Genomic DNA, 27,828 nt, shown 5'->3' with positions numbered 1-27,828 from the left:
AATACATCCACATGTACACCTCCAATTGACTCAAATTATGTAAATTAGCCTTTCAGAAGCTTCTACAGCCATGACATCATTTTCTGGAATTTTCCAAGCTGTATAAAGGCACAGTCAACTTAGTGTATGTAAACTTCTGACCCACTGGAATTGTGATACAGTGAAATAATCTGTCTGTAAACAATTGTTGGAAAAATTACTTGTGTCATGCACAAAGTAGATGTCCTAACCCACTTGCCAAAACTATAGTTTGTAAACAAGAAATTTGTGGAGTGATTGAATAACGAGTTTTAACCTGTTGGGGGTGGGGGCGCTGTTTAGACTATTTATGCTAATTTGGCTAATTTTTTAAACGGCTTCCCACAAAATCCTTGATCGTACAATATGCATATTTTTATTATTATTGGATAGAAAACAGTCTATAGTTTCTATAGGAGTTGAAATGTTGTCTCTAAGTGGAACAGAGCCCATTCTACAGCAATTTCCCTGACATGGAGTCAGATTTGAGAAATGTTGGCCACTCTTCTGAAGTCAGTTAAAAGGGCACTGTCGTTGCTATGACTATACGGACACTTCTTACGTCTTCCCCTGGATGCCTTTACGTGATGACGATTCCAACGGGGTCGATTGCGCGTTCACAGGCCCTACAAATGAAAAAACCCTGAAGCTAGTCATTCTTTGGGAGCTGCGTCATGAGCCTAGAGGACACCGGCGCGCACCTGTTCCAAGCGTTAGTTTAGCCTGTTATATTTCTCCGGTCATCTTTTCACTCGTTATAGGAGGTAAAAACATCATAAGGTAGTTAATTTAAAGCGTTTTATAGCAATTTATATCCGTTTAGTGCGATTTTGGGACATTTATTTTTGCAACGATGTGAAAAGTTGGGCACGAATTAATATCTTTTGGCGATGTTGACTTTTATCGCTCACTTTGGCTAGAATCAATGCTGGGCTGCTAATTGCTATGTGCTAAGCTAATATAACGATTTATTGTGTTTTCGCTGTAAGACACTTAGAAAATCTGAAATATTGTCTGTATTCACAGGATCTGTGTCTTTCGATTCGTGTATGCTGTGTATTTTTACGAAATGTTTGATGATTAGTAGTTAGGTAAACACGTTGCTCATTGTAATTATTCTAGTCCATTTGTGATGGTGGGTGCAATTGTAAACTATGCCATCTACCTGAAATATGCACTTTTTTCTAACAAAACCTATCCCATACCATAAATATGTTATCAGACTGTCATCTAATGAGTTTTTTTGTTGGTTAGGGGCTATAAATATCTTAGTTTAGCCGAATTGGTGATGGCTACTGGTGTTGGTGGACAAATAAAAGATGGTGGATTATGCTAATGTGTTTTTAGGTAATAGATGTACATCTTTACATATTGTGTCTTCCCTGTAAAACATTTTAAAAATCGGAAATGTTGACTGGATTCACAAGATCTGTGTCTTTCATTAGCTGTATTGGACTTTAATGTGTGAAAGTTAAATATTTAAAAAAAATATTTTTTTTGAATTTCGCGGCACTGGTTTTTCAGTGGGGGGGGGGGGGGGGGGGGGGGGGGTGCCGCTAGCGCCACGCTGATCCTAGACAGGTTAATAACTCCAACCTAAGTGTATGCAAACTTCCGACTTCAACTGTATATATTTAAAAAAATGAAAAATGAAAAATACTAACAAAACAATATACTGTATATATATTAAATTAATTAATACAAATTTAAATAAATAACACAGTGCCTCTTCAAACTCAGGAGGCTGAAGAAATGTGGCTTGTCACCTAAAACCCTCACAAACTTTTACAGATGCACAACTGAGAGCATCCTGTCGGGCTGTATCACCGCCTGGTACGGCAACTTCACCACCCAAAACCGCAGGGCTCTCTAGAGGGTGGTGCGGTCTGCACAACGCATCACTGGGGGCAAAGTACCTGCCCTCCAGGACACCTACAACACCCGATGTCACAGGAAGGCCAAAAAGATCATCAAGGACAACAACCACCCGAGCCACTGCCTGTTCACCCCGTTACCATCCAGAAGGCTAGGTCAGTACAGGTGCATCAAAGCTGGGACAGAGAGACTGACAAATAGCTTCTATCTCAAGACCAACAGACTGTTAAACAGCTGTCACTAACACAGAGAGGCTGCTGCTTACATACAGACTTGAAATCATTGGCCAATCTAACAAATGGATCACTTTAGTCACTTTCTTAAACTAGTCACTTTATTAATGCAACTTTAATAATGATGTTTACATATCTTGCATTACTCATCCCATATGTAAATACTGTATTTTATACCATCTATTGCATCCTGCCTATGCCTATGTCATTGTTCATCAATATATTTATATGTACATATTCTTATTCCATCCCTTTACTTAGATTTGGGTGTATTAGGTAGTTGTTGTGGATTCAACAACAGCTTCACCTGCTTCACCTGGAATGCTTTTCCAACAGTCTTGAAGGAGTTCCCACATATGCTGAGGACTTGTTGGCTATTTTTCCTTCACTCTGTGGTACAACTCATCCCAAACCATCTCAATTGGGTTGATGTCGGGTGATTGTGGAGGCCAGGTCATCTGATGCAGCACTCCATCACTCTCCTTCTTCGTCAAATAGCCCTTACACAGCCTGGAGGTGTGTTTTGGGTCATTGTCCTGTTGAAAAACAAATGATAGTCCCACTGAGTGCCAACCAGATGGGATAGCGTATCGCTGCAGAATGCTGTGGTAGCCATGCTGGTTAAGTGTGCATTGAATTATAAATAAATCACAGACAGTGTCACCAGTAAAGCACCCCCACACCATCACACATCCTCGTTCATGATTCACCGTGGGAACCACACAGCGTTTGGAACCACAAATCACAAATTTGGACTCATCAGACCAAAGAACAGATTTCCACTGGTCTAATATCCATTGCTCGTGTTTTTTGGCCCAAGCAAGGCTCTTCTTCTTATTGGTGTCCTTTAGTAGTGGTTTCTTTGCAGCAATTTGCCCATAAAGGCCTGATTCACTCAGTCTCCTCTGAACAGTTGATGTTGAGATGTGTCTGTTACTTGAACTCTATGAAGCATTTATTTGGGCTGCAATTTCTGAGGCTGGTAACACTAATGAACTTATCCTCTGAAGCAGAGGTAACTCTGGGTCTTCCTTTCCTGTGGCGGTCCTCATGAGAGCCAGTTCCATCATAGCGCTTGATGGTTTTTGTGACTGCACTTGAAGACACTTTTAAAGTTCTTGACTTTTTCCAGATTGACTGACCTTCATGTCTTAAAGTAATGATGGACTGTCATTTCTCTTTGCTTATTTGAGCTGTTTTTGCCGTAATTTGGACTTTGTCTTTTACCAAATAGTGCTATCTTATGTATACCACCCCTACCTTGTCACAACACAATTCATTGGCTCAAACACGTTAAGGAAAGAAATTCCACTATTTAACTTATAACAAGGCATACCTGTTAATTTAAATGCATTCCAGGTGACTACCTCGTGAAAGTGGTTGAGAGAATGCCAAGAGTGTGCAAAGCTGTCATCAAGGCAAAGGTTGGCTTCTTTGAAGAATCTCAAATATAAAATATATATAACACTTTTTTGGTTACTACATGATTCCATATGTGTTATTTCATAGATGTGGTGTCTTCACTATTATTCTACAATGTAGAAAAAAGTAAAAATAAAGAAAAACCCCTGAATGAGTAGGTGTGTCCAAACTTTTGACTGGTACTGTATATTGTCAAGGATTGTGTGGTTTCATGAGTTAAGTGCTGTGAAAAAGTATTTGCTCCCTTCCTAATGTTCTCTACTTTTGCATATTTTTCATACTGAATGTTATCATATCTTCAACCAACACCTAATATTAGATAAAGGGAACCTGAGTGAAAAAATAACACAATTACATATTAATTTCATAAACAAACAAATTATACAACACCCAATGTCCCTGTGTGAAAAAGTAATTGCCACCTTTTGCTGCAATGACTCAAACAAACACTTCCTGTAGTTGTTGATCAGTGTCTCACGTCGCTGTTGAGGATGTTTGTCAAAATGTGTGGATTTTCAAGCATGAACTGCTGGTTGCAAGTCCTGCCACAACATCTCATTTGGGATTAGGTCTAGACTTCCAAAACTTCAAATTTGTTCATTTTTGAATATGTGTTTTGGATCGTTGTCTTGCTGCATGACCCAGCTTCAACTCACAGACAGGTTGCCTGACATTCTCCTGTAAAATCTCTGATACAGAGCACAATTCATGGTTCCTTCTATTAATAAATCTTCTTATGGCTGAGATCCCGTTAACGGGATCGACTTGACAACAGCCAGTGAAACTGCAGGGCGCCAAATTCAGACAACAGAAATCTCATAATTAAAATTCCTCAAACATACAAGTATTTAACACCATTTTAAAGATGAACTTGTTGTTAATCCGACCACAGTGTCCGATTTCAAAAAGGCTCTACGACGAAAGCACACCATCTGATTATGTTAGGTCAGTACCTAGTCACTGAAAAACACAGCCATTTTTCCAGCCAAAGAGAGGAGTCACAAAAAGCAGAAATATAGATAAAATGAATCACTAACCTTTGATGATCATCAGATGACACTCATAGGACTTCATGTTACACAATACATGTATGTTTTGTTCAATAAAGTTCATATTTATATCCAAAAATCTTAGTTTACATTGGCGCGTTATGTTCAGTAATGTTTTGCCTCCAAAACATCCGGTGATTTATCAGAGAGCCACATCAATTTACAGAAATACTCATCATAAATGTTGATGAAAATACAAGTGTTATGCATGGAACTTTAGATAAACTTCTCCTTAATGCAACCGCTGTGTCAGATTTAAAAAAAAAACTTTACAGAAAAAGCACACCATGCAATAATATGAGTACGGCGCTCAGACACAAAAACAAGCCATACAGGTACCCGCCATGTTGTGGAGTCAACAGAAGTAAGAAATAGCATTATAAATATTCACTTACCTTTGATGATCTTCATCATAATGCACTCCCAGGAATCCCAGTTCCACAATAAATGTTTGTTTGGTTCGATAAAGTCCATAATTTATGTCCAAATACCTCCTTTTTGTTTGCGCATTTAGTTCAAAAATCCAAATTCACGACGCGCAGGCACACTTAGTACAGAGACGAAAAGTAAAAATATTCCATTACAGTTCGTAGAAACATGTCAAACGATGTATAGAATCAATCTTTAGGGTGTTTTTAACATAAATCTTCAATAATGTTTCAACCGGAGAAATCCTTTGTCTTTAGAAAGGAGAAGAAACGCAGCTACCTCTCACGGGGGCGTGCCTGAGTGAGCTCATGGCACTCTGCCAGACACCTGGTTGAAACAGCTCTCAGTCCCTCATCCGTCATAGTAGAAGCCTGAAACAAGGTTCCAAAGACTGTTGACATCTAGTGGAAGCCTTAGGAAGTGCAATATGACCCAATAGACACTGTATATTGGATAGGCAAACCTACAAACCTCAGATTTCCCACTTCCTGGTTGGATTCTTTCTCAGTATTTTGCCTGCCATATGAGTTCTGTTATACTCACAGACATCATTCAAACAGTTTTAGAAACTTCAGAGTGTTTTCTATCCAAATCTACTAATAATATGCATATCTTAGCTTCTGGACCTGAGTAGCAGACAGTTTACTCTGGGCACCTTATTCATCCAAGCCAAATTAAGGCAAGTCGTCCAGGTCCTGAGGCAGCAAAGCAGCCCCAAACCATCACACTACTAACACCATGCTTGACCTTGGTATGAGGTCTTATTGTGGAATACAGTTTTTGGTTTTCGCCTGGCATAATGGGACCCATGTCGAACAAAAATAAATGGGTTTGTTTTCTTCCAGACACCCCCAAAAAGTTATTCTGATGTGATTTAATTGACTCAGAACATCCAATTTCGTTGTTTTCTCTATGAACAATTGTACATTTGAGAGTGAAAACACAAAAAAAACTTAAAACCAAGAAAAATAAAACTGAGAACATAATTTGGGAAAATATAAAACAGAAACTATAGTGCACTACTTTCTCTTGTACACTAAGGACCCCAGAAAGAGTTGGAGGGGAGAGGAGCTCTGTCAAGTTGGTTGTTAATTTATTTAAAAAATATATTTTACCATTATTTAACTAGACAAGTCAGTTAAGAAAAAATTCTTATTTTCAATGACGGCCTAGGAACAATGGGTTAACTGCCGTGTTCAGGGGCAGAACAACAGATTTTACGTTGTCAGCTTGGTGATTTGATCTTGCAACTTTTCAGTTACTAGTCCAATGCTCTAACCACTAGGCTACCTGCCACTAAGGAACATTCAAAGTCATCTAATCATTGCTATACAGCCATGTTCAAGTCTTGTCATTGAATTTCAAGCCGATTAAAGTACAAACTGTAACTCTGTCGCTCAGGAACATTCAATGTCCTCTTGGTAAGCAACTGCAGTGTATATTTGGCCTTGTGCGAGACCGGGAGACTTATGGGCCCACGCACAATTGGCCCAGCGTCGTCCAGGTTAGGGGAGGGTTCGGCCGGCAGGGAAGTCCTTGTCCCATCATGCTCTAGCGACTCCTGTGGCGGACCGGGTGCATGCACACTTACACGGTCGCCAGGTGTACGGTGTTTCCTCTAACACATTGATGTGGCTGGCTTCTGGGTTAAGTGGGCATTGTGTCAAGAAGCAGTGTGGCTTGGTTGGATCGTGTTTCAGAGGATGCACGGCTCTCGACCTTTACCTCTCCCGAGTCCGTACGGGAGTTGCAGTAATGAGACTGTAACTACCAATTGGATACAACGAAATGAATGAACATAACAAGATTCAACAACTGAGACATAAACTGAACAAGTTCCACAGACATGTGACTAACAGAAATGGAATAATTTATCCCTGAACAAAGGGGGGGGGGGGGGGGTCAAAATCAAAAGTAACAGTCAGTATCTGGTGTGGCCACCAGCTGCATTAAGTACTGCTGTGCATCTCCTCCTCATGGACTGCACCAGATTTGCCAGTTCTTGCTGTGAGATGTTACCCCACTCTTCCACCAAGGCACCTGCAAGTTCCCAGACATTTCTGGGGGGAATGGCCCTAGCCCTCACCCTCCGATCCAACAGGTCCCAGAGGTGCTCAATGGGATTGAGATCTGGGCTCTTCGCTGGCCATGGCAGAACACTGAAATTCCTGTCTTGCAGGAAATCAAGCACAGAATGAGCAGTATGGCTGGTGGCATTGTCATGCTAGAGGGTCATGTCAGGATGAGCCTGCAGGAAGGGTACCACATGAGGGAGGAGGATGTCTTCCCTGTAACGCACAGCGTTGAGATTGCCTGCAATGACAACAAGCTCAGTCCGATGATGCTGTGACACACCGCCCCAGACCATGACGGACCCTCCACCTCCAAATCGATCCCGCTCCAGAGTACAGGCCTCGGTGTAACGCTCATTCCTTTGACGATAAACGCGAATCTGACCATCACCCCTGGTGAGAGAAAACCGCGACTCGTCAGTGAAGAGCACTTTTTGCCAGTCCTGTCTTGTCCAGCGACGGTGGTTTTGCCCATAGATTACATTGTTGCCGGTGATGTCTGGTGAGGACTTGCCTTCCAACAAGCCTAAAAGCCCTCAGTCCAGCCTCTCTCAGCCTATTGCGGACAGTCTGAGCACTGATGGAGGGATTGTGTGTTCCTGGAGTAACTCAGGCAGTTGTTGTTGCCATCCTGTACATGTCCTTCAGGTGTGATGTTCGGATGTACCGATCCTGTGCAGGTGTTGTTACACGTGGTCTGCCACTGCGAGGGCGATCAGCTGTCCGTCCTGTCTCCCTGTAGCACTGTCTTAGGCGTCTCACATACGGACATTGCAATGTATTGCCCTGGCCACATCTGCAGTACTCATGCCTCCTTGCAGCATGCCTAAGGCACGTTCACGGAGATGAGCAGGGACCCTGGGCATCTTTCTTTGGTGTTTTTCAGAGTCAGTACAAAGGCCTTTTTAGTGTCCTAACTTTTCATAACTGTGACCTTAATTTTCTACCGTCTGTAAGCTGTTAGTGTTTTAACGACCATTCCACAGGTGCATGTTCATTAATTGGTCATGATTCATTGAACAAGCATAGGAAACAGTGTTTAAATCCTTTTACAATGAAGATCTGTGAAGTTATTTGGATTTTTACAAATTATCTTTGTAAGACAGGGTCTTGCTGAGTTTATATACACTGCTGTTCAAAGGTTTGGGGTCACTTAGAAATGCCCTTGTTTTATTAGAAAAGCAATTTTTTTGTCAATTAAAATAACATCAAATTGATCAGAAATACAGTGTAGACATTGTTAATGACTGTTGTGACTGGAAAGTGCTAATAATGTAATGGAATAATGGAATATCTACAGAGGCCCATTATCAGCAACCATCCCTCCTGTGTTCTAATAATGTAATCCAAGTTAATAATTTTAAAAGGCTAATTTATCATTAGAAAACCCTTTTGCAATTATGTTAGCACAGCTGAAAACTGTTGTGCTGATTAAAGATGCAATAAAACCGTCCTTCTTTAGACTAGTTGAGTATCTGGAGTATCAGTATTTGTGGGTTCGATTACAGGCTCAAAATGTCCAGAAACAAAGACCTTTCTTCTGAAAATTGTCAGTCTATTCTTGTTCTGAGAAATGAAGGCTATTCCATGCGAGAAATCGCCAAGAAACGGAAGATCTCGTACAACGCTGTGTACTACACCCTTTACAGAACAGCGCAAACTGGCTCTAACCAGAATAGAAAGAGGAGTGGGAGGCCCCGGTGCATAACTGGGTAATAGGACAAGTACATTAGAGTGTCTAGTTTTAGAAACAGATGCCTCACAAGTCCTCAACTGGCAGCTTCATTAAATAGTACCCACAAAACACCAGTCTCAACGTCAACAGTGAAGAGGCGATGCTGAACACTGAAATCTAAACTTTAGGATGTCACAGGAAGAGATGGCAGTCCAACATTCTTTATCTGATCTTCTTTTCCTATTTACCATATATAACGGTATATAAGAGTATGATAATTCATTTCAGCAATACCGGCATTTGGTCAACATCTCGCTCACTGAGGCACGTACGCACATATGCATGTAGGGTGGCAGATAGCCTAGTGGTTAGAGCGTTGGGCGAGTACAAGGAAGGTCACTAGTTGAAATACTTGAGTTGACAAAGTGAAAAACCTGACGATGTGCCAGTGAGGAACGCACTTAACCCTAATTTGCTTCAGGGGTGCTGTATTACTATGACTTACAACACATTTCACTGCACCTATTTGGTGTGTGACAATGAAAACATTTTTTTTGATAAGTGGATGCTGCACCCCTCAAACACATTAAATAGATGGCTGAAAAAGACAGATCCTCAGGTGGGTGGGGCATGTGCGTTGCTAGTTTATACTGTTGTGGGGCAGGCCAGTAACCAGAGGTTTGCCCGTTCAAAAATCTAGGCTGGCGGCTGCACCCTTGAGCAAGTCACTTAACCCCAAATCTGCTCAAGGGGTGCTGCTCTTCGGCTGTTCATATGCTTCTTTCAGCCTTGTGTGTGTCATGTCGTGTCTGGACGGTTGGCAATTAAAGAACAAAAATAAACCTTTCAGTTTTTATGGACAACAAATTGTACCAGTATGTTAAAATATGTTGATGTTACACGTTAAGATACAGCGCCTTCAGAAAGTATTCACACCCCTTGACTTTTTTTGTGTTGTTAAAACAACAAAACACTAATATATAAAACAATAATATATTTTGATTACAAAAGTATTCAACCCTCTGAGTCAATACTTTTTTATATGGAAGTATGGACACACACAGACAAATCCCCACTCATAAATCTCTTACCTGCAGAGGGGGTCTTGGCGGCAGTTCTTCCTTAGCTCCAGGCAGTAGGGTTTGACTTTGTCCTCGAAGGAGCAGAAGGGCACGATGGTCTGCCTCCTCCGTTCAGCACAGCCCAGGTTCTGGCAGGGGCAGAAGAGCAGCTGGTGGCTGTAGTCGGTGGGCACACGGTCCAGGAACTGCCTAAGGGCCTTGTGACAGCGCTTACGGTTACACGGTTCCCCTTTGCTGCAAGTGGCAATGTAGGTGGAGCGCTGTTTCTTACAGGTGTTGTTGAGGTTGCAGGCCTTCGCTGCGTCCAGGCACGGGTTACAAATCTTGCTGGGGTCAGAGCAGGTGTTGGCTTTAGGGGTGACAGTGTGCATCCCTGCAGAGAAGGGGGAAGGGGAGCATTGGAAAAATAATATGCACTTAACTATCTGTTGCAAAGCTGTGCTGTTATTATGGGTCTGACCTATAGCATTTGTTAACTGGCTCATGACAAAATTCTTTGACACCATCATTTATTTTATTTTTTATGTTACCGTTATTTTACCAGGTAAGTTGACTGAGAACACGTTCTCATTTGCAGCAACGACCTGGGGAATAGTTACAGGGGAGAGGAGGGGGATGAATGAGCCAATTGTAATAACACATAACACAAGTTAAGTTGATGTGCTCCGACTACTTATGACCATTTATGTTGTCAAGTTTGTGAGTGCTGAAAGTGGGCTTCATGATGAAGGTCTTAGTGCTCTCCCTATGCTAGGGGTTATTCAATATCATATCTTTTTTTCCAAGCCAACACCAAGCCATCTGATACTTGGATAGCTCGCCTATATCCATTCTTACTGAATCATTGATTTGGAGAGGTCTTGAGTGAAATGTGAATGAATAAAGTTGATTCTGCTCATTGATTGCTTCATGTCTCCCTGGATCGTTCCCACCACTAAGAAAGAACATGATGTACCACTGTCACTAAACACCATGACACAGACCTTGATACTGTTTACAACATGTGAATTAGATGTCTTGTTGCTTATTGACATGTGTAATTGGTTTGTGAGCATGGGATATTAAACACAGGAGCACAAGGACATGGGAAAGGCTCACTGTGCTGCAGTATTGTGGCCTATTGGACAGTTTAAGTGGCAGATGAACCATTTCCTTGACTTACTGTGATCACACCATGTCATCTAGATATTGTAGAAAACAGAAGTCAATAAATGTGCATAGTCTGAGAGCAGTTTGGACTGGTGGTGGTGGTACATGCCCATCTGCTTTTGAGATATCACTAATAAAAGAGTATCACACACACTCACATTCCGCTTCCCTTGTATTTAGGCTGTATCAGAGAACATAACCTCCCTCTTCCTGTAGATGATGGTATTTCAGAGGGTGCGCTGGCTTGGTGACATCCAGGGAGATTCATCTCTTATTCAACAGAACCAATCTCACTCAGCAATGAGGAAAACCCTTTCCGATGGACTGCATGAGCAGCTGTACTGTCTGTAAGTGGTGCATCACAGATGATAAATCCTAGAAATGCCATACATAGAATGGACATCACACAAACACGGAGCATTTCCATCCAGGATTTAACCACATGTTTTACCCAAAAGGCTCAGGTTTTTCTGTTTCCATCTACGCAGGCCGGTACCCATGTCTCACTGGACCTGCTCTCACCTGGGTCCAACGCCAGGTCACTGGTACATTCCAGCTTGCATTTACATAACAATGGCTAACTGTGAACTTGAACACCTTCTCACAAAGCAATTATTTTGATTATGCAGAGGTTGTTGTCACCCCTAGCTATGGAAACACACTTTTCCTAGTATAACATCAAATCAAATCAAATTGTATCATGCGCCGAATACAACAGGTGTAGACCTTACAGTGAAATGCTTACTTATGAGCCCCTATCCAACAATACAGCTTCAAAAAAATACAGATAAGAATAAGAGATAAAAGAAACAAGTAATTAAAGAGCAGCAGTGAAATAACAATATGAGACTATATACACGGGGGTACCGATACAGAGTCAATGTGAAGGGGGCACCGGTTATTGGAAGTAGTATGTACATGTAGGTAGAGTTATTAAAGTGACTATGCATAGATGACAACAGAGGGTAGCAGTGGTGTAAAGAGGGGCTGAGAGGGGGTAAGAGGGGGGATTTTCAGCAGTCTTATGGCTTGGCGGTAGAAGCTGTTTAGAAGCCTCTTGGACCTAGACTTGGCGCTCCGGTACCGCTTGCCGTGCGGTACCAGAGAGAACAGTCTATGACTAGGGTGGCTGGAGTCTTTGACAATTTTTAGAGCCTTCCTCTGACACCGCCTGGTATAGAGGTCCTGGATGGCAGGAAGCTTGGCCCCGGTGATGTACTGGGCCGTTCGCACTACCCTCTGTAGTGACTTGTGGTCGGAGGCCGAGCAGTTGCCATACTAGGCAGTGATGCAACCAGTCAGGATGCTCTCGATGTGTATAGGGTGTATACACTAGTGGAAGAGGTGTTACAGTCGAAAGAGCAACAACAGAACCCCAAAAAGCTAATGATTTCTCTTTTTCAACCACATGGACACATAGACGCAACTTCCTGTCGATAGGGGGAAAATGAAAAGGTGGATTCTATTTTGTAAAGATTGGATTTTTTTTGTTGCTTTGTTAGCTTTGTCTTTATCCCTCCATCACCAATGCTACCCCAAGAAGGAGAACATGCTAGGTCAAGGGCTGTGGGATGATCTGTGATGATCTTTATGTTCGCCGATGAATCAACATTTTACACATCAGCTACCACAGCAAGTGGAATCACCGCAACACTTAACAAAGAGCTACTGTCAGTTTTAGAATGGATTATTAGTAATAAGTGAGTCTTAAATATATATATAAAAAAACTAAAAGCATTGTATTTGGGACAAATCATTAGTTAAACCCTAAACCTCATCTAAATCCAGTAAAGTATAATGTTCCGATTGAGCAAGTTGAGGAGAATAAACGGCTTGGTGTGTAACTCTCAATTGTAAGCTGACATTGTCAAAACATATTGATTCAACAGTTGCTAAAATATGTAGAGGTCTGTCCAAGATAGCGTTCTGCTCTGTTTTCTTGACAACACAATCAACCAAACAAGTCCCATAGGCTGGACTACTGCCCACTTATATGGTCAAGTGCTGCAAAAAAGGACATAGGCAAATTAGAGTTGGCCCAGAACAGAGCACGGGGGGCTAATATCAACAACATGCATATCAATCTCTTCTGGCTCAAACTAGAGTAGAGATTGACTGCATCACTGCAGGTCTTTGTAAGCGGTATTGACGTACCGAACTGTCTGTTCAATCGGTTAAGACGCAGCTCAGACACTCATACATACCCACAAGACTTGCCACCAGAGGTCTCTTCACAGTCCCCAAGTCCAGAACAGAGGCTAGGAAGCACACCGTAATATAGAGCCATGATTAAATGTAACTGTCTTCCAGCTCAGGTAATTCAAGCTAGCAGTAAAATCAGAATAAAAAAACAGATGAAACAACACCTCACAGCACAACGCGGACTGTGAAGAGACACACACTAACACACACACTCTAAAACACCCACTCTACACCCACCCACAAATTATTCTTAGTAATGTAATGTAGTATTGAAATGTAAGAATGGAGCAATGTACATCTGTATAATGCACAATGTTTTGTATAATGTTTTATCTCTGTTTGGACCCCAGGAAGAGTAGCTGCTGCCTTGGCAACAGCTAATAGGGATCCTAATAAAATACTAATACTAAATACTAGATTGGACTCCAAAGAAAAGCTGATATTAGCAGCAGGGAATGAGGCCAAACTGGGCCAAACCTGGCCAAAGCGGTCCAGAACCAGGCCAGTCCAGCTGGAGGGGTGGTTTGGGGTGCTATCCAAAGGCGCTACACATAACAGTGATGGATTGCAGCTCCTAAATCTTCTCTGGCCATCTGCAGCCTGTAATGTGGGGCACAGGGGTTCCAGGATAAAAACTAAAGAAGAGAAGGAAGTACAAATATTTATTTATTTATCTGACCAAGCAGTGCAGTGGTGTGAGGTTTTACTATTTCTGATTGGGGAGAAGAGATTGAATTGGGTACTCAAAGCAGAGAGATATCCGGACACAAAGGCCCTCTCTATATAATCAGAGAGAGTAGCTGGGTGGAAGATATATTGTGTTACAGGAAAATAATATTTTTTTTCTAGTGCGTTATGAAAGGTTTTGCCTATACACCTTTCAGTAATGCAAGAAGGGTGATAGGCAACTTGCAAAAATGGAAGGCTTGTTGATTACAGCAGGTCATCACTGACAAAGGGAACAATGTGCCGTCTCCTGCCAAATGATTGGACCACCACTTACGTATACCTGCTCAAGTGTTTTCAATTAGCCCGGCCAATCATCATCACGATCAGCCCTTCACACGAGCTCTAATGAACACACAATTCTGATATCTCTTTCGGTGCAGTCCCATTGCTGCACACAGCAGATACAGCCAGTCTTGGGAAACCTCTTGGAATGGCCTCACCATCACAATACCCTGAGCCTTCTGCTGTATTAAGACATCCTGGAAATAGAGGGCCGTGTCCTGATTATTCCAGTTCATCTAAGATGTTCACTGTGGGACAACAACTGTTTATCTGCATGTTGCTGCATTGAAATAAACCTTTGTTGGCGGTGACTGTTACAATGTGGCTCTGTTGATGCATCTTTGCATGCAAGTCAGAGTCATGTTTATCATGCAGTGCACGCTATGTAGCAACATGTGTGACTTTAATTGGTTTTTGGCCGGCACAAAAATACACAGAATTTATTTTATGATAACCCCGCTCTTTGACTGAGCTATAAACAGGGTTATAATAGGGCGTTCGTCCACAGCGCTCATAAATTAAAACTATGTGATGGCCATCTCCTGAAAAGCACAGTGCAGTAAGTAAAGCCCAGTCAAGGGATCTGGATTTACGCATTTTCCAGAGTAAGGGATCTTCCTTCCACAGTAATTGCTCTCTCTCTCCCTTATTTGAAACCTGCATTTCATATATCATCCTGGACTCCGGGGAGCAGGAGTTCAGTACAGGTTAGAGTGGGGATCTTGGCTTCAGGTATGCTCACTGTAATTAGGATGGGTGCCAAAGTTTGGATTTAATATAGCCCTTAGTGAGTGTGCAGGGGCTTGCTAGAAAGTCTTTAGTCCATACCCCTGGGAGCATGTCAAGCATTTCCATGTCAAAGGATTCATCAGTTTTTTAGCTCAGGCTTGTGTCACAGCAGGGTTTCCAGTGGCCAGTGAATGCCTTGGCTACATGCTACTACATTTACCTACAGAAAGCCTCACTGTCCATGTTTGGGATCTGCTATGGTATCAGTAGGAAAGCTGTTTTATAAGCTGTATTATGTGCTCTAATAAGATAATGGCTGCTTTACCAGTTCAGAAATGTTTTCCGAATTTGACAATCATTCATTTCAAACCTGAGACAAATATCATTGCAGCAGAAATATGCAAGTGAGTTGATTCAAATCGCTATCAAGATGCTGGCATTGCTTCACGTATTCGCCAAACATAGTGTGTAGAATGTCTAATTGTACCAACAAAACCGACTAATGAGGGTTGCCAGGCCCATGTTTGGAGGATTATTCAGTATTCTATTTAATACCACCTTCTTAGAATAACGCTGACTGCACAAACAACTAATACGTTACCCTTAGACCCCCAACACTCATTAAGTGTCCATGGAGAAAACGAAGAGGCAACTGTGAGCTAATTGTAAATGTAAACGGATTATAACTACACATAGTACAGCAGCTGAACAACGACAGTACACTAGCACACATCAGGGCAACATTGTCTTTGACAATGAAACAGTAATTGTTATGAGGGTAAGGTGAGGACATCTAGCATTGGGCTGCATGCTGATCCTTTTTCCCCAGCCGTAGAAATATTTTTCTGAATTGAATTAGTTGATGGGCATGTGGAACAGAGAGGTGAGAGGATTATTAGGCAGAGTAAGAAGGTCTAACTAAGGGGAGTCAAACTCAACTCCTGGTAGGCCGGTGTGGGCTGCTTTTTTAAATCCTGGACTCTGCATAGATAATAAGTGAATGAACACAAAATTGGGTCACAAGGACAGAATAATTTGTGTAAAATAAAATAGAAATTACAGTCAATTATATATTTGTATGCAATGGGATATTTCGTAATATGACAATCATTTTCATCTGGGCTTTGATGAGGGGCCAACTGGTTGAGGTGGAAAAATTATACGAGTGCTATCCAATATCCATCACAATGCCCAAGAGTAAGACTATGGCCTTGTACAATTTGAAGTAAGAAAATGGTGGACTTGTGAGAGTTGACTTGGCAAAGCAGACTGGCATTCTCCTCTCTGTCAGTTGCTTTGTTACCCTGGCCCTGTGTTCATTTGGAGATACAGTGGAGTGTTTTTTTTTCTCATCAATGTTTTCCCCCCCTTATCTCTCTCACTATAAACTCTTGAAGTTGTAGAGATTATTTTTCAATTTTCTAACCTTCCTCCTAGAGAGTGTTTTTCACCATCCTCATCAACACAGCAAGATATCACATTCCCTGAGCTTCGGTTCAGTTTACCGTTTTATAAGTGATTAAGCACACTTTTGTGCAGTGGAAATCAAAGGGAAAAGTATTTCAGAGAACAACTGTGTAATTACTTATCTGTTTGCCTGTGGGCTTTTCTTACTACCACAATCAATGATTCTGTCCTCTGAAATGATAAATAATGAGTAACCTAGGGCTAGAGGCTAAATGAATTTAGGAGAGCAAATCAGATTTTTCACCTTTGAAAGAGTGTAGGAATTTTTTTGTACAAACATTGACGTATTAATGAGTCCCAGACACATTTTAACATGTTCCAAATGAGCTGAAAAATGACCAAGACGTAAGCTACCTGAGCTACAACCATTTTAGTACTATAGAGTAAAGAAAAGCAGATGGCCTTCTTAACAATCCAAAACGCCATGGTATTCAAAGCGACTTCCAATTTATATTTTGTCTGGTGCTCTCCTTTTTTGATATATCAAACCAGTATATTTTCAAACAACCATGTCATCTGCTGACTTCAAGCTAAAGGGATTATGCAAAAAGCATGTCTTTCTTGTACCTCCAAGATATGAAACAAAGCATGAGGCATCGGCCAGGAAAAGCAAATGTGGCATCTCTGCTGTATACTGCTTTTGGCAAATGAGGCTGGATCATCCTCCGGCAATTTCCGTAGGAACTGGATGAAAGAAAATGATTGGATTTTCAAGTGACTATAGCCTATATCTCCTATAGCTGTGGCAATGGCCCTGCGATCCTCCAATCTAACCTTCATTTATTTTTGCTGTGTCTTATAATAAGATCTGCATTGATTAGTAATGCCCTCTCAGTAACAACCAGTTAATTAAATGTGAGCAATAGTTCCCTTGCTGAATAATTGCTTTGTAATTAGTAAACCAAATAGGAAATCAAACTGAAAGGAAAATCTATAGATGGGAATATGGAGGCAAATACATGGGTTTATGTAAGCAAGACCCCCCCTTGGAGAACCAAGGAATATAAAGAGGAATCCATAATATTTACTTAATAAAAGCCTTAAAGAGGCTGAATGAAACTTTTGGCTTTGGGGCTGTTGAGCCAAAAGAAGTCCCCCAAATGGACAAAAATATTATCCATAAATTACCTCATTGGAGAGAAATGGGCAAACCGCGTCCCTCAGCCATGAGCAATTTTTTTCTTCTTCATGAAATAAGAAATCCTTCCTCTTCCATCTTGTATATTTAAGAGTATAAGTGTTGTAATTATACTAATGACATGTCATTGTATTTTTATAGTCTTTTCATATGGCATAGTCCTTTTTTTTACATTAAATGGTCGGTCTTACCTGAGATAATGGAAGCGAGACGGAATGCATCAGGGTGGCGAACAGGCATCACAGGTTCATAAGGGGATGTTTCATAAAACTCTCGACCTGGGAAAACAGTCAAGTTCAAGTTTAATTTGTCACATGCATAACTACAGTGAAATGCTTAACTTGCAAGCACTATCCAACAGTGGAGTTCAATATAAAATATTATAACTAATAAAAATAAGAAATGAATAGAGGAGAAATAAGAGAGGAAGCCAGCCACTGCTCATGACCTGGCTTATACCATCCCTACGGTGAAGCATGGTTGTGGCAGCTCCATGCTGTGGGGATGTTTTTCACAGGCAGGGACTGGGAGACTAGTCAGGATCAAGGGAAAGATGAACGGAGTGCATTTGGAAAGTATTCAGACCCCTTCACTTTTCTACATTTTGTTACGTTACAGCCTTATTCTAAAATGTAAGAAAAAAAATCATCATCAATCTACACACAATACCCCCTAATGATGAAGCAAAAAACGATTTTTAGAAATGTTTGCAAATGTATTAAAGATAAAAAACAGAAAAACCTAATTTACATAAGTATTCAGACCCTTTGCTATGATACTCGAAATTGAACTCAGGTGCATCCTGTTTCTATTGATCATCCTCGAGATGTTTCTACAACTTGATTGGAGTCCACCTGTGGTGAATGTAATTGATTGGACATGATTTGGAAAGGCACACCTGTCTATATAAGGTCCCAAAGTTGACAGTGCATGTCAGAGCAAAAACCAAGCCATGAGGTCGAAGGAATTGTACTTAGAGCTCAGAGACAGGTTTGTGTCGAGGCACAGATCTGGGGAAGGATAGCAAAACATTTCTGCAGCATTGAAGGTCCCCAAGAATACAGTGGCCTCCATCATTCTTAAATGGAAGAAGTTTGGAATCACTAACACTCTTCCTAAAGCTGGCCGCCCGGCCAAACTTAGCAATCAGGGGAGAAGGACATTGGTCAGGGAGGTGACCAAGAACCCGATGGTCACTCTGACAGAGCTCTAGAGTTCCTCGACCCTAAGCACACAGCCAAGACAATGCAGGAGTGGCTTCAGGACAAGTCTCTGAATGTCCTTGAGTGGCCCAGCCAGAGCCCGGACTTGAACCCGATCGAACATCTCTGGAGAGACCTGAAAATAGCTGTGCAGCGACGTTCCCCATCCAACCTTTCAGAGCTTGAGAGGATCTGCAGAGAAGAATGGGAGAAACTCCCCAAATACAGGTGTGTCAACCTTGTAGCGTCATACCCAAGAAGACTTGAGGCTGTAATCGTTGCCAAAGGTGCTTAAACAAAGTACTGAGTAAAGGATCTGAATACTTATGTAAATGTGACATATAACATTTTTTGCAAACATTTCTAAAAACCTGTTTTTGCTTTGTCATCATGGGATATTGTGTGTAGATTGATGAGGGGAAAAAACTATTGAATAAATGTTTGAATAATGCTGTAACGTAACAAAATGTGGAAAAAGTCAAGCTGTCTGAATACTTTCCGAATTCACTGTATAGGGTCAATGCCAGTACCAAATGTACAATGTGCAGGGATACTGGAGTATTTGAGGTAGATATGTACATGTAGGCAGGGATTAGGAGAAAGTGACTGGAAGCCGGATATATTTTTTTATAAAATAATAATAATAACAAACAGTATGATGAAATAGTTTTTGATAACACTGAAAATTAAAGTATGCTCACACCCACATACTGTAGTGGCACATGAATTACAGGGTATGTGTAGAGGTAAATAAAGGAATACACACATGCAGATACAGTATGATCTCAAAACATATAAAAAGTTGTTGACCTTCACATGTTTCTAAGGCAAGGAGTCATGGTTTTAGAATCATTGCACAGGATAATACCATTTTTTGGGGTGCTATAACAATGAGGAATTATCTACTGTATAGTGTACCTAAATTGTTGATAACAGAAACCAGTGAAGGTTGAATTCTACAGATGTTGTCAACTTGAGTTTTTGGCTCTTAATTGGTCTGTCTGACCAATAACACATTTTACACCCTGAAGATTTCAATAGTGTGAACAGTTGGCTAATTTTGTGATATGCAAAGCAGATCGTTCACCACGGTCAGATAATTTCCTTTTGGAAAGAACATTTGGCCATGGTGTTCTGTGGTTTGGGTCAGGCAGCCTCCAACGCTGAATTGCCAGGGCTATGTTTGTAAAAAATGTCAAATTAGCACTCAACTGACTGCACTACTCCCCTGTGACTCTCTCTCAGAAGCCCCTAATCCTGCGTTTAAAATGCACAGCCATTCGGTGTGATTCAGACAAACCCTCCAGTGTGTAATAGCTTTTGCATTTTGATCTTAACAGAAACACAGCAGGGCTGTTGTGGGACAGACAGGGAGCCCACCGCAGCAAATGAGAAAATCCTACATCTGTGGGGAGATGTGAAGCTCAGTGGATAACCCTCCAATCAATAGATATCACCATTTTGTATATCACACCGCTCCATGCTGATGTTACTTCAATGGAAGGTAGTGTGTGCTTCACTTATGTATGCATGCACTACTGTAAGTTGCACTGGATAAGAGTGTCTGCGAAATGACAATAATGTAAATGTATAATGTGTTGATCATGTTGTACAAGACGGTGCATATTTCATTATCAGGCTGCGGATCAGGTGGAATAAAAAAATATAGCCTTGAAAATTTCACTTTAATAACACAGTCTTATGTGGGTTCACAGTACGTTTGTTGAAAGCAAAACTGAGGCAACGTATTACGATACGTTATCTTAGTATCCTAAAGAACAAAGTGAGAAACTACAGTAAAACAGCTATGGAAATACACCACTTTATGGAAGTCAAACTGTCACACCCTGGCCTTAGTTATCTTTGTTTCCTTTATTATTTTTGTTAGGTCAGGGTGTGACATGGGGGGAGGTTGGTGTTTGGGTGATTATATGGTTAAGGGGTTGTTGGGTTTTGTGTTTGTGGTTTTGTGTTGAGTGAGTATGTCTAGGTATGTCTATGGTTTAGTGAGGGTTTCTAGGTATGTCTATGGTTGCCTGAGTGGTTTCTCAATCAGAGACAGGTGTCTTTCATTTGTCTCTGATTGGGAGCCATATTTTAGGCGGCCATAGGCATCATGTGTTTGTTGGGTCATTGATTTAGTCATTGTCTTAGTCTGTGTCTAGGTCTGTGTCTAGGTTGCATGTTTGCATTTCGTTCGGTTCTAGATTCACGGTCATCTATTTGTTGTTTTGCTTCGTTCGTTTTCTCCTAAATAAAGAGAAGATGTCTTTTTTACATGCTGCGCCTTGGTCCTCTCTCTCTCCCATGGTCAATCGTGACACAAACTAAAGATGGTTTACAATAATGCCAAATGTCTAAAAGACAGGGGTGGAAGTCACGTCTCCCAACATTATAAACTATAAAGTGATGACACTGAACTCTTCCCTTACCAACTCCTGAGCAAAGATCCAAGGAGGGCCACACGAAGACTGCTATTACATATTATTCCCTTCCCTGAGTAAAACTACACTGAGTGTACAAAACATTAGGAACACCTTGTCACACCCTGATGTGTTTCACCTGTCCTTGTGCTTGTCTCCACCCCCCTCCAGGTGTTTCCCATCTTCCGCACTTATCCCCTGGGTATTTATACCTGTGTTTTCTGTCTGTCTGTGCCAGTTTGTCTTGTTTGTTCAAGCCTACCAGCGTTTTGTGCCTCAGCGATTGCTTTTTTCAGTCTCTCTTTTTGCACCATCCTAGTTTTTACCCCTGCCTGTCCTGACTCCGAGCCCGCCTGCCTGACCACTCTGCCTGCTCCTGAACCTGACTGCCGTCCTGTATCTTTGTCCCTACTCTGGATTACCAACCTCTGCCTGTCCTGGGCCTGCCTGCCGTCCTGTACCTTGGCCCCACTACTCTGGATTATCGTCCCCTGCCTGCTTGGACCTGTCGTTTGCCTGCCCCTGTTACAATAAACATTGCTACTTCTACACTGTCTGCACTTGGGTCTTACCTGAAACCTGATAGTTCGAACTGGCCATGATTGATCCAGCAGACTTGGACCAGCTCCGCAGCGCCATCTCCTCCCAAGGAGCCATCGTTAGTAGACAAGAGGAGTTGCTTCGCGGTCTGATGGAAGGGTTCCAGGACGTGGCCAAACGTCACGACCTAGCATTGGACGCATTGCAGGAGCAATTCTGTGGGTTTCCTACCAGGCAGCCTACCACGACGGAAACCTCCCAGCCCCTCAGTAACCCAACTGGGAGCAGCGCCATCACCCCGGTTTCCCGGGAACCCTGCTTACCTCCCTCGGAGCGCTACGATGGTGATTACAGAACCTGCCTGGCCTTTCTCTCCCATTGCTCCCTTGTTTTCACGCTGTAGCCTTCTTCATTCCCCTCGGACCGCTCGAAGGTAGCATACATTATTACGCTGATGTCCGGGAGGGCACTCGCCTGGTCCACGGCGGTGTGGGAGCAACAATCCGCCGTCTGCCTCAGTTTGGAGATTATTCGTGTTGGAGGTGAGAAGTTTTTGACGCTCCGGTGTCCGGGACAGAGGCTGGAAGTTACTCCAGTTTCGGCAGGACACCCTCAGTGTGGCAGACTATGTGGTGGAGTTCCGCACGCTAGCAGCGGAGGGTACCTGGAACCCGGAAGCGCTGTTCAACACGTTCCTGTACAGATTTTCGGAGGAGGTAAAGGATGAGCTGGCAGTCCGAGAACTACCGACGGATCTCGACTCACTCATCACTTTAACCATCCGGATCGATGTTCGGCTATGGGAACGTAGGAGGGAGAAGAGGTCCGATTGTGGTCCCAATCGCCCACTCAGGGATCCCACCTTGCATCTGAACTCAGGAAGTCCCCGGCGTCTACGTCCCCGAGAGGATCCGAGCTTACCAAGTCCCTCCAAGAGCCTCCGGAGACTGCCGATTCAGTTCTTCCTATGCCAATGCAGCTCGGCAGGGCTAGGCTGTCTCCAGCCGAATGGGTACGCAGACTTGAGACCCAGAGTTGTCTATACTGCGGTACTGCCAGTCACTATGTGTCTGCCTGTCCCTTCAACAGACCTAGCTCATTCGTTGGAGTGAGTACTCTGGTGGGCATCACAGATAATTTTTAATCTCCCCTTGCTCACCCCCCTCCCCGTGCCATACTGCGGTGGGGCGACCAGTCCAAGTCTCTCCAGGTACTCATCGACTCGGGGGCCGAAGTGAGTCTCATGGACCCTACCCTGGCGTCCGAACTGGGCATCCCCACTCAACCCCTCTCCATTCCCATGGGTGTTAGAGCGCTGGACGGGCGCTCTATAAGCCGAGTCACCCACCAGACCACCCCTGTCAACCTACGAGTGTCGGGTAACCACAGCGAGACGATCCAATTCCTGCTGGTTGAGTCTCCGCAGGTTCCTGTGTTATTGGGATTCTCTTGGTTCCAACAACCCAATACATCCATTGACTGGGCTACTGGTGCCATCGTGGGCTGGAGCCCATCCTGCCACACTCATTGCCGGAAGTCAGCTCTGTCTGCCCCGGGACGTCTTCCCAGCGGCTTGATAATTGCCCCGGACCTCTCTGCCAGCTCCGCAGAGTACCAGGACCTCCGGGAGGGGTTCAGTAAGGCCAGGGCCACTTCTTTTCCACAGCACCGACCGGTATCCAAGAAGGTCAAGCCTGAGGTGCTGGTATGCTACTATAGTGCCGCGGGGCTACAACCCCAGAAGCAGAGACCTTTTCCCCCGCTCCAAGGTCATTAGCCCCTCTGCTGTTTGTCCTGTTGCCCCGTACCCTCCGTATTCTTCCTACCTTTTCTATGTCTAGAGTTAAAACCATGTCTGACTGCCCCTTATCTCCGACTGGGAGGGTTATGGCCCAGGAGAGAGGTGCTGAGTCTCTGTTAGGTACATCTTGGAACCAGGCCTCATCTCTGAGTTCCAGCGCCGGCACCCTGCTCAACCAGGTATGCGCCCAAGTAGGATTCCAGGTGGTGTCCCTAGAGGGGTGGTACTGTCACGCCCTGATCTGTTTCACCTGTCCTTGTGCTTGTCTCCACCCCCTCCAGGTGTCGCCCATCTTCCGCACTTATCCCCTGGGTATTTATACCTGTTTTCTGTCTGTGCCAGTTCGTCTTGTTTGTTCAAGCCTACCTGTGTTTTGTGTCTCAGCTCCTGCTTTTTCCAGTCTCTCTTTTCTCGCCCTCATGGTTTTGAGCTCTGCCTGTCCTGACTCTGAGCCCGCCTGCCTGACCCTGAGCCTGCCTGCCGTCCTGTACCTTTGCCCCTACTCTGGATTACCGACCCATGCCTGCCTTGACCTGTCGTTTGCCTGCCCCTGTTACAATAAACATTGTTACTTCTACACAGTCTGCACTTGGGTCTTACCTGAAACCTGATACACCTGCTCTTTCCATGACATGGACAGACCAGGTGAATCTTTGTGAAAGCAGTGAACCCTTATTGATGTCACTTGTTAAATCAATTTCAATCAGTGTAGATGAAGGGAGGAGATTTAAGCCTTGAGACAATTGAGACATGGATTGTGTATGTATGCCATTCAGAGGTTGAATGGGCAAGACAAAACCCGGGCCTCCCGGGTGGCGCAGTGGTCTAGGGCACTGCATCGCAGTGCTAGCTGCGCCACCAGAGTCTCTGGGTTCGCGCCCAGGCTGGGCTGGGTTCGCGCCCAGGCTCTGTCGCAGCCGGCCGCAACCGGGAGGTCCGTGGGGCGACGCACAATTGGCATAGCGTCGTCCGGGTTAGGGAGGGTTTGGCCGGTAGGGATATCCTTGTCTCAGTATGTAAAAATGGAATAAAATGTATGCACTCTACTGTAAGTCGCTCTGGATAAGAGCAAAAGCTTTAAGTGCCCTTGAACGGGGTATGGTAGTAGTTGTTTAAGGTACACCGATTTCAGTGTGTCAAGAACGCAAAGCTGCTGGGTTTCTCACACTCAACAGGGGTTTGGACCTGACCATGGAACATGACCAGGACATCAGACAAAAGTATGTGGACACACATTCAAATGACTGGATTTGGCTATTTTAGCCACACCCGTTGCTGACAGGTGTATAAAATCGAGCACTCAGCCATGCAATCTCCAAAAACAAACATTGTCAGTAGAATGGCCTTACTGAAAAGCTCAGTGACTTTCAACGTGGCACAGTCACACTGTAGGATGCCATCTTTCTGCCCTGCTAGAGCTACCCCGGTAAACTGTAAGTGCTGTTATTGTGAAGTGGAAACGTCTAGGAGCAGCAACAGCTCAGCCGTGAAATGGTAGGCCAGACAATCTCACAGAATGGGACCGCTGAGTGCTGAAGTAAAAATCGTTTGTCCTTGGTTGCAACACTCACTACCGAGGTCCAAACTACCTCTGGAAGCAAAGTAAGCACAAGAACTGTTCATCAGGAGCTTCTTGAAATGGGTTTCCATGGCCGAGCAGCCGCACACAATCCTAAGATCACCATGCGTAATGCCAATCATGGAGTGGTGTAAAGCTCGCCGCCGTTGAACTCTGGAGCAGTGGAAACGCGTTCTCTGGAGGGATTAATCATGCTTCACCATCCGGCAGTCCGACAGACAAATGTGGGTTTGGCGGATGCCAGGAGAACGTTACCTGCCCCAATGCATAGTGCCAACTGTAAAGTTTGGTGGAGGAATAATGGTCTGGGGCTGTTCTTCATGGTTCAGACTAGCCCCCTTAGTTCCAGTGAAGGGAAATCTTAACACTACAGCAGACAATGACGTTCTAGACAATTCTGTGCTTCCAACTTTGTAGCAAAAGTTTGGGAAGGCCCTTTCCTGTTTCAGCATGACAATGCCCATGTGCACAAAGCGAGGTCCATACAGAAATGTTTTGTCGAGATTGGTGAACTTGACTGGCTTGCACAGAGCCCTGATCTCAACCCCATCAAACACCCAGTGTGCGGGTCTCAATCTCTTCCAGTATTCTCAGATGTGATACTGGCGAACCTGGAACCACACTATTTGTAATAAACGGCCGTTAAACAGGGCAGACAGCCTCCTATCCTTTCTAAGAATAGAATATGCTAAATGTGGTGTTGGAGGGCCATAATACGGCACTTGTCCCTCTGGAAAGGGAGTTATTGATGAAACTACACAGCATAAGCTGCCCTCCTTCAGATGAGACATTAAATGGGATGCCCCGAATGTCTGTGGTCATTAAAATAGCCATGGCATGTGTTACAAAAGTAGGAGGTTAAGCCCAGTGTCTGGGCTAGTAAAAGGTTAACCCCTGTGTCTGAGCTAGTAGGAGGTTAAGCCCAGTGTCTGGGCTAGTAAAAGGTTAACCCCTGTGTCTGAGCTAGTAGGAGGTTAATCCCAGTGTCTGGGCTAGTAAAAGGTTCATCCCAGTGTCTGGGCTAGTAGAACGTTAACCCCAGTGGCTGGGCTAGTAAAAGGTTAACCCCAGTGTCTGGGCCAGTATGAGGCTAACCCTAGTGTCTGGGCTAGTAGGAGGTTAACCCCAGTGTCTGGGCTAGCAGAAGGTTAACCCCAGTGGCTGGGCTAGTGGAAGGTTAACCCCAGTGTCTGGACTAGTGGAAGGTTAACCCCAGTGTCTGGGCTAGTAGAAAGTTAACCCCAGTGTCTGGGCTAGTAAAAGGTTAATCCCAGTGTCTGGGCTAGTAAAAAGTTAACCCCAGTGGCTGGGCTAGTAAAAAGTTAACCCCAGTGGCTGGGCTAGGAGAAAGTTAACCCCAGTGTCTGGGATAGTAGAATATTAACTCCAGTGTCTTTGCTTCCAGAGGGACATCAGATTCTGCAACACACTCTGTTTTTCTGAGACATGATTTATCTCCAACATCTAAACAGACGATATACAAGCAGCAGGTTTTACAGTTCATCGAGCGAATAGGAAGCGGGCTCTCTCTGGCAAGAACAAAGGCGGTGGTGTCTGCTCCATGACCAATACCAAGTGGTACGATCTGATTTGCGAGCTTCTCCTCTCCCGACTTGGAATACTTTGTCATCAAATGTCGCTTTTTTTACATTCCAAGAGTTCTCAGGGATTAACACCACAGCTGTGTACATCCCTCCCCAAACCGACACCAAAAATGCTCTCAGTGATCTTTATTGAATCCTGAACAAACTGGAGACTGCGCACCTGGAGGCGGCATTAATTGTTTCGGGGTACTTGTAACAAAAGGTCTGTGCTCCCGAATTACTATAAACACGCAGCTCCCAAGTGGTGCAGTGGTTTAAGGCACTGCGTCTCAGCGCTAGAGGTGTCACTACAGACCCTGGTTTGATACTGAGCTGTATCACAACTGGCTGTGATCGGGAGTCCCATAGGGCGGCGCACAGCGTCGTCCGGGTTAGGGGAGGGTTTGGCTGGGGTAGGCCGTCATCGTAAAATAAGAATGTGTTCGTAAGTGACTTGCATGGTTAAATTAAGGTTAAAATAAAATATTGACTGTCCAACTCATAAAAATTCCACTCTTGACCACTGCTACACACCTTTTCAACAAGGGTATAAGGTCCTCCTTTCGGCAAATCTGACCACGACTCCCGACTCCATTTTTCTCAGCCCTGCCTATAAACAAAGACTCAAGGGGGACATTTCGGTGGTCAGGTCAGTACAATGCTGGTCTGACCAATCAGAATTCATGCTCCAAGACTGTTTTGACCATGTTCGACTGGAATATGTTCCGGGGCACCTCTGGGGATAACATCAATGAATACACCGACTCAGTCACCGTATTCATATTTTTTTTTATAGATGATGTGATACCGATGGTGTCTTTCAAAACTTACCTGAATCAAAAACAGTGGATTCATGGAAGCCTTGTCCGGAAACTGAAGGAGAGAGATGCTGCTTATAAACACGGCAAGGAGACCAGGGACAATTGTATGGTTAAACAGTACAAATACAACAAATAAAAGTATAGGGACAAAGTGGAGGAGCAAATCAGCTGGTTGGACACGATGCGTATGTGGCAGGGGCTTCTAACGATCATGGATTAAAAAAAGAAAGCCAGTCACGTCGTGGACATCAGCGCTGCCCTACCGGATGAGCTAAAACCCTTTTTTTTCAAGGTTTGAGCATAACGACACTGAGCTGCCGAGGAAAGG

The 27,828-nt window shown here is 43.6% G+C and overlaps 1 protein-coding gene across 1 annotated transcript in view; it reads right to left on the bottom strand.

Moving 5' to 3' along the window:
• The window catches only part of LOC129853244 (GDNF family receptor alpha-2-like), a 75,489-nt gene that overhangs the window by 34,481 nt on the left and 13,180 nt on the right, over positions 1-27,828 (bottom strand). The window contains exons 3-4 of the mRNA XM_055919080.1: positions 17,743-17,829; positions 9,865-10,228 (exon numbers count right to left, since the gene is read on the bottom strand). Coding sequence (XP_055775055.1) covers positions 9,865-10,228; positions 17,743-17,829 — 451 coding nt within the window. The remainder of the gene's footprint in view (positions 1-9,864; positions 10,229-17,742; positions 17,830-27,828) is intronic.

This window comes from Salvelinus fontinalis, chromosome 4, assembly GCF_029448725.1.
Source record: "Salvelinus fontinalis isolate EN_2023a chromosome 4, ASM2944872v1, whole genome shotgun sequence".
Classification (NCBI taxonomy): domain Eukaryota; kingdom Metazoa; phylum Chordata; class Actinopteri; order Salmoniformes; family Salmonidae; genus Salvelinus; species Salvelinus fontinalis.
This window is presented reverse-complemented; position numbering and strand designations above follow the sequence as displayed.